Source organism: Vidua macroura, chromosome 26 (assembly GCF_024509145.1).
Source record: "Vidua macroura isolate BioBank_ID:100142 chromosome 26, ASM2450914v1, whole genome shotgun sequence".
Lineage (NCBI taxonomy): Eukaryota > Metazoa > Chordata > Aves > Passeriformes > Viduidae > Vidua > Vidua macroura.
The window spans coordinates 3,661,638-3,669,056 of record NC_071596.1 but is presented as its reverse complement, the minus strand read 5'-3'; the positions used below and the strand labels follow the sequence as shown (position 1 = coordinate 3,669,056).

Genomic DNA, 7,419 nt, shown 5'->3' with positions numbered 1-7,419 from the left:
TTTTCCATTGATAGCTGATTCCGCGGGGACATGGTGCTTCCATCTCAGCTGCTATTTTTTGTCGTGGAGTGATGCGTCTGCAAAGATAATTGCACTGTTCCCTCAACAGAGGCAGGGAAAGGCAGTGAGGGCCCCGACTTTCTTATTTCACTGCTGGAGAACCGAGCCTGTGTGGTTCACCTGCTGGCGGTGCCTCGCCCTGCAGCCCCGGGGATGCTGCCCTGAAGGGATGAAGGGCTGGTGGGGTGGATGTTTCAGGGGTTTAACCACTTTGGTTGAGGCTAGTGTGTGGTGCCAATGGGTGCAGGGGGCTCTGTGCCTCAACCCAGACCTGGGTTAAAGGGCTGCTGCTTCTTCAGCCCCTGTGATGGGAAGGCTGCAACGTTACAGGAAGGCTGAGGTGTTTGGGGAAGGTTAGGAAGCCACAGAAGAGCAGCTGCAGAGAACGTGGCCTCCTTGCTCTCCCAGGGCCTTGGAGATCTCGCTGACCAACCCATCCCCTGCACCTGTCTCAAATGTGCGGGCAACAGACACGCCCAGTTCGGTTTTTCAGGGCGTCCTTGCACAAACCCGTTCCCACAGCAGGCTTCCCTCCTTCCCAGCTTCCAGCAGGTGGTAGCACACTGCCGGCTCCACCACCTATGTCCCCAGCTCTGCCAGCCCCTGCCAGCGTCCCCAGCCCTGCCGGAGCGCAGCCAGGCAGCTCCCAGCACCCTGCTCCCCTCCGTGCTCTGCAGGCACCGGCCCCGAGCCGCGCGGGCAGAGCTGGCCCGGCCCCAGCGCTCTTTGTTATCTCAAGGGAACTCAACCATTTCTGCACCTTGTTTACCCGCAGTTTCGCAGGGTGGAGGAAAAGCAAACATCGGCCTTTTGTTCACCAGCTTCCCCTTCCGTGAGCCTCGTCCTCCTCCCCCGGGCTCCATCTGCCCTCTCCTCCCTGCAGAACCCGGCTCAGCATCCCGCAGTCAGAGCCCAGGGTCCAGCCAGGACCTCACTGTCCCCTCCCCACTGCTGTCCCTGAGACATCCCAGCCCTCGGTCTGGTTCGGCACGGCCGGATGCCTCTTTTTACCAGCTCCAAGTGCGGATGCGGAGGGAGCCGAGGCCTCCCGCAGCAGCCCCCGCGGAAGGCGCTCACCACACCAGGCTGTTCTTCCCGGCCGTCATTGCCAGCCCTGCACTGCTGAGGAATGATGGTGCTTCCCGGCAGCCTGACGGCATCCACGGGGCAGCAGCTAGGAAGGAACAGCCGCTTGACCCTTTTGTGGCACTGTCCCTCTCGGTGCATCCCTGTCCCCAAGGCTGTAAATCCCCGGGGGACCGGGGCTGGGCCCGATCACTCGGTTGAGTCTCCTGAGCCCCTGCAACACCGGGGCTTGCTGTGATGCTCCGTGAACCCTCCTGACGTTTTGTCCCGGTGTCCCCAGCCACCACCGCATCCCTCCGGGGGCTGGTGGGTTGTGTGACATGGGGGAGTGTGACATGTGGCACTGCCTCCCCCAGCTCCTCTAGGGCAATATTAAACCACTCAATGAAACAACTCCTCAGCCCCGAGACGCTGCTGGCTTCATTCAGCGCTTTGAAATCAAGAGCTGGGCGTGGGGAGCGGCTGCACCCAGAGGGGAACAGCCGCGCTCCGGACCGGGGGCACCGGGAGGGCGGGAGGGGTGGAACGGGGCTGCCGCCGTCCCGATTCCGCTCCTGACCCCATCCCACACACGACACTCCCGTGGGAACGCGGCCGGGTGTCCCGGGCCCGGGCTCCTGCACCTCCCGAGCATCAGCACCCCGGGGCCTCACGGTCCCAGTCCCGGTCCCGCTCGGTCCGGGTCCCGGTCCCGGTTCCAGTCCTGGTCCGGCCACGCGCGGCGCGCAGAAATGTGGGGGCGCCGCACTCGGAGGATTACGGCGGCGCGGACGAGGAGCGGAGCCGCCGCCGCCACCGCCGCCGTATAAAAGCGCGTCCGCGCCCGCCCCGCCCGGGCTGCGGTGGCGGCGGCGGCTCCGCTCCAGGTGCGGCGGTTCCCGGCAACGTCCCGCTCGCGGCGGCGCCGGTCGGTCGGTCCGTCGGTCCCGGCGTCGCGTCGCGTCTGCCCCGTCCTACCGCATCCCTCGGCGCCGCCGGGTCCCCGTCCCCCGGGTCCCCGATCCCCGCTCCTCGCCGCCGGTTCCTTCGCGCTCCTCCCCGGGCTGGCGGGTCGCCGTGTCCCTCGGCGCGGCCAGTTTCCTCCCGTCCTTGTCCCGTTCCCGCTCCTGCCAGGTCCGGGTCTCTCCGCTCTGCCGCTGGTCGCTCCCGGGGCTTCCGGCTTGGTCCTGCCTCTGCCGGTGCCGGGCCCCCGGTGATAGCGTTGCCCCTCGGGTCTCTTCCAGCCCCACACCCGGCAGCAACATGTGGCTCCTGGAGCGGCTGCGCGGGGTGGCGGAGAACGGCGGGTCCCGGGGCGCGGGGACAGAGGAGTCCTCGCGGGGGTCCCGCTACAGCAACGTCCTCACCCCCGACAAGATCCCCGACTTTTTCATCCCGCCCAAGCTGAGCGCGGCACCCGCCGAGGCTGAGGGCTCCGAGGTGCCCGCAGCGGCTGCTCTGGGTGCCTCAGTCTCGGAACAGGACCTGGCCAAGCGCAAGCCCCCGCGCAGCCCCCGCCCGTCCAGCCGCTCCCGGTCCCGGACCACCGGGCGGCACATCATCCAGATCGAGACCGCTGAGGACTGGACCGAGGGGAGCTGCGGCACCAACGTGGACCCGCAGGCACAGACGGCCATGTCGCTGCCCTACGTGCCCAAGGCGCAGACCTCCTACGGCTTTGCCACGCTGATGGAGAGCCCCCACACCCGGCGCAAGGAGTCCCTCTTCCACAGCGAGCACAGCAGCCTCTGCCCCTCGCCCGTCACCTCGCCCAGCGCCCAGCGCAAAGCCAAGCTCAACGGCGAGAGCGGCCGCCGGACACCCGCTGACCTCGGCGCCGCCCTCATGCACCCCGGGCGCTACTTCAGCGGCGGAGAGAGCGACACGTGCTCCTCGGCAGAGTCCTCGCCCTTCGGCTCCCCGCTGCTCTCCCGCTCCGTCTCCCTGCTGAAGCTCTTCAGCCAGGAGAGCCAGTCCAAGGTCATCAAGCTGAAGCACTCGGTGGCCCGTAACAGCTCGCTGTCCACTGACGACAGCTCGGCCGACACCAGCCCCAGCGCCCAGCGCCGTGCCAGGAGCGCCCCGGCCGGGACGCAGCCTCCCACCGCCCTGCTGCCCCTGGACCTGCCCGCGGGCCGTGACCGGGAGCACAGCCTGCGGCTGAGCCGGGGCGGCAGCCTGCGCCTGGCTGCCGAGTACGACCCCTCCAACGCCCGGCTGCGTGTGCGCCTAGTCTCCGCCGAGGACCTCTACGATGCCCTCGTCGACCTGCGCAGCATCAACTGCTGCGTCTCGCTGTGCCTCAACCCCGGGAAGCTGCAGAAGCAGCGCAGCACCATTGTCAAGAACAGCCGCAACCCCGTCTTCAACGAGGACTTCTTCTTCGATGGGCTGGGCCCCGGCCACGCCAGGAAGATGTCCCTGAAGCTCAAGGTGGTCAACAAGGGCAGCAGCCTTAAGCGGGACACGCTGCTGGGGGAGAAGGAGCTGCCACTCACCGCCCTCCTGTCCTGCCTGTAGGTACCTGCTGCCAGCCCCGGAGGGAGCCCTCTCACCTGTGGGGCCGGGGCGAGGCAGGGCGGCCGGCTCTGTCCCCCAGCCCCGCTGGAGGAGGGTTTGGAAGGGCCCCCTGAGGAGGGCCGGGGTCGTGGCAGAGTGTGGGGGTCCCCAGGAATGGTGCTGCTGCGGGGCTCTGCCAACACCAGCTGGCACCCACAGCCTCTGCCCCTGCTCCCTCCCTGGTCCTGCCCCGGGGCTGCATCTCCTGGAGCCCAGCAGAAAGTGGGGAGCCTCCAGCCCATTCCCCGCCAGGAAGGATGGAAGCACCTGTTGGACTCTTCCCTCCCTGTGCCTGTGGTCTCCAGCTGCCGCCAAGCAGGTTGGAGGTGGGTAAATCTCTGTAGCACACTTATGGCCACCTCTCAAAACCCCAGCACCTGTAGTCAGGTGACAGATTTAATTTAAAAGACAAGTTTCTGGTCTTGGAAACTGCAAAGAAAATACTGCAGAGGTGACCCGAGAGTGGGCCAAGGGCGGTCATCCTGGAGGATGAGTCAGGTTTGTGGCTTTTGAGCCTTTCCTGGACTCGGTCCAGCCCTGTGAGGCTGCAAGGTTGGCTTGGTCTGACACCTGCAGCCTCCCGGGCTGCCCTCCCTGCCCACCCCAGCACTGTCCCCCACTGCTGACCCCCAGTGGGAAACTGCTCATGGAGCTTTGGGGGCTTTGGTTTGCCCAAATCCAGGAGGCTGCCTGTGCCTTTCCCCTGCCCACGGGAGGGAGATGCTGGGGGCTGGCACCCCTTGCCCTGGCACATGGATGGTCCCAGGCAGCGTCCCAGCAGATGTGCTTGCTGACAAAAGCTGAGGTGACAGGAGTAGCCCCCACTGAGTGCTGGGGCCATCCAGGTGAGGCTGAGCAGGGGGGCAGGCTGAGGCTCCACAACCCTCCATCCTCCCTTGTCTGTGAGGGCAGAGGATCTTTCAAGTGGCTGCACCCACTGGGCAGCAGAGATGTGTCCTGTGGGGCCACCAAGCTCCTGTGCCCAGCGGGATCTGGCTTCTCAAAGTGACTGGCCTGGCTTTCAGTTTCCTTTTGTGAGGGAACGAGGTGCTCCCAACCCTTCCCATCCCTGTCACCCCGGCTGACTGGCTGGGGACAGTGGGGGCAGGGAGGATGCCAGCCGGGGCATTTCTGCGGGTGGATGAAACACGCTGCGTTGTTGTTTGGTGTGGTGTCACCCTTTGTGTCGGGCTCTGCATGTTTCTGTGCAGGGAGCAGGGTTTGCAGCGCTCCCGTCCCCGCCTGTCGCAGCACGCGTGGACACACACGCACACATGTGTCCCCTCTGTGTTAACCTCTGTGGTGGCAGTCCATGTTCCTTCCTTGTCCTTTTGCAGCAGATGGCAGATCTCAGTGTTGACTATTTATATCCGAGGCTGATCTTTTGCAGCGTTTTACTTTGTCTGTAAATATGTTCCAGGTACGCGAGGCGTAGTTCTGACGGCGCCGTGTTTGCATGTCGGGGGGATTCAGGGTGATCGTGGCTGTTTGCTGAGCTTGTGGTTGAAAACATGCAGGACATAAGGAGCTGACATGTCCATCCTTCACAGGGAGTTTCCCACTTGAGGCTTCCCTGCGCTCCCCCAGGAGCCAGCACGAGGGAAGGTCCCCGGCCCCCAAGTGCCCTGGCTCATCCTGGGGGCAGAGGAGGGGGGCATAGGGAGAGGTGTCACATCCTGGGGTGTGGGGTGAATATCCTGCCCCTGAGGAGGTCTGGGGCAGGAAGGGGACCCTGCCCAGCTGGCTGCTGCCTGACAGCCCCAGCCCACCTCACCCTGTGCTCCCTGGGCTGCTGTGCCTGCGAGGGGCTGGGGGGGACAGGCTGCAAGAAGAGGGGGAGTGGGAGCTGGGATGAAGGCTTTGGTGCTCTGAGAGGTTTGAGGAGTGGCACCCCCCCACAGAAGAACCGTGTGCCTTTGGGTTTGGGGGAGGAGAGAGCAGGACCCCGGGCTGCTCCTTGGGTTGAGGCTGACCCCAGAAGGAGACCCAAGGGCCTGGGGACTCTCATCCTGCCCCACCCAGCCTGTCCCGGGGCTGTCTCGCTGGAGGTGGGTGTGAGACCATGCAGTGAGCCCCGGGATGAGCTGCTGTGAGCCCTGCTCTGTGCTGGGCTGGTGGTGTGGGAGCCAGGGCTGTTACTTGGATGGGTCTCTCTGCTGCTGGAGCTATTTTCTATTGTTCCTGCTTTGATATTTCTGTGGCTGGATTTAATGATGTATTTTTGGAGTGAAAAAATATATTAATACCTGAATGGAATGTTTGTTTACAGATGATTTCCTCTTTTTAGTGCAATAAAGTAATTTCTAAAACAGATGCAGGTGTGGCCCTGGCTCCTGCTTTCCCCAAGATATTTCCATTCTTGATGGCTTCCTGTGTGGGGGAGCAGAGCTGGAACCTCAACACTGTCCAGACACAGAGCAGCGCTGCTCTTCTGGGTGCTGCTCCCCTTTCCCAGCAGCCTTCCAGGGGCTCAAGGTGCTTCTGAAGCTCTTCCCCTGGTGCTGTGGGGTGAGGTGGGAGTGAATCTCCTGGGAGAGGTGGGTACAAGGGGAAAGGTGCTGTTCCTGCTTGAGGGGGGACTCAGGGCTGTGCTGAGCCACGGCATTGCCAGCTCACAGGGCTGTGCTGAGGGAGAGCCCCTTCCCACACTCTGTGGGTGTCCTTCCTCCTCCTCGCCTGCTCCCTCATCCTGACCCCTGCAGCTCTTCTCAGCACTGGTGATGAAGAAAATGGTGATGTTTTTGTTCTCGCCACTCCCAGGGCCCCCTCGCCCAGCTGACAGCATTCAGGTTGCTTTCTTTTCTCCCCACCTGCCACTTCCAAATCTGTTCCTAGCCAGATGCTGCTGAAGAAAAGAGGAGTGTTTGCCTGCTACCTAAATACCACTTTTCTAATTTCCACAATTTTGATAATTTGTCATTTTTGGTAGCTATAGAGGCTGGGTGGGAACAGATCTGTTCTCTCACCTCTGGCCCCCACAGGGGTGGTGAAAGCAGCTTAGTAGGTGCTAATAATTTAAGTCGTGCTTTTTCTAGAGGTCCAAAGATGCAGCAGTTAGTAACAAAATGAGGCTGATTAAGTTAGTCTGAACCAGAGTGGATGGGGTCAGCCTGAGCACACGAAAATCCCTGGAAAGTGTTCAACATTTGAAGCACTGGAAGCAGCCAGAGGGGTGGAGAGGGGTATCTTGTGGGGGAAGATTTAACTCTGAATTTGTAATTGAGACACCGTGGGAAGGAGATGCGTCTGCCTCACTGGACCTGGGAGGGCTTGGTCATGCTGAGAGGAGTGCCTGAACTGGGAGCTGCTGCTGGGGAAGAGGGTGATACATCCCCACTGCACAACGCAGCCCCTCGGGTCAGGGGGTGCCCAGGTAAAGCACAGCCAGGTGAAATTCCGAGCCCAAGGGCGGCTCTGCCCATCGCTGTGCACACCAAGGGAGCCCTGGGAGATTTCCCCTGCACAGGGATTCCTGTGGTCAGGGTTCCCGAGGTCACCACAGCTGTGGTGCACATTTGGGTGGCCCAATCGGTGTGGGAAACTGAGGCAGAGCAGGGGAGGCGGCTGGATGTGGAGGAGCCCTGATCTCCGGGGTGAGGGAGTGAGGCTCACCTGGGTGAGAGGCACACACAGGGCTATTTTTAGCTATTTTTAGCCCTGTGTTCCCACAGCGCGAGGACTCAACTTCTGAGAAAATTGCCTGGAGCTCATTTAGCCATGGCGTGGTGGCTGGCG

The 7,419-nt window shown here is 62.9% G+C and overlaps 1 protein-coding gene across 1 annotated transcript; it reads left to right on the top strand.

Moving 5' to 3' along the window:
* The first annotated feature begins 2,264 nt into the window (after positions 1 to 2,264).
* Positions 2,265 to 6,244, top strand: C2CD4C (C2 calcium dependent domain containing 4C). Its single transcript, XM_053999759.1, has one exon. It carries the CDS (start codon positions 2,389 to 2,391, stop codon positions 3,643 to 3,645), a length of 1,257 nt encoding a protein of 418 aa, XP_053855734.1. The 5' UTR covers positions 2,265 to 2,388; the 3' UTR covers positions 3,646 to 6,244.
* Positions 6,245 to 7,419: the final 1,175 nt, after the last annotated feature.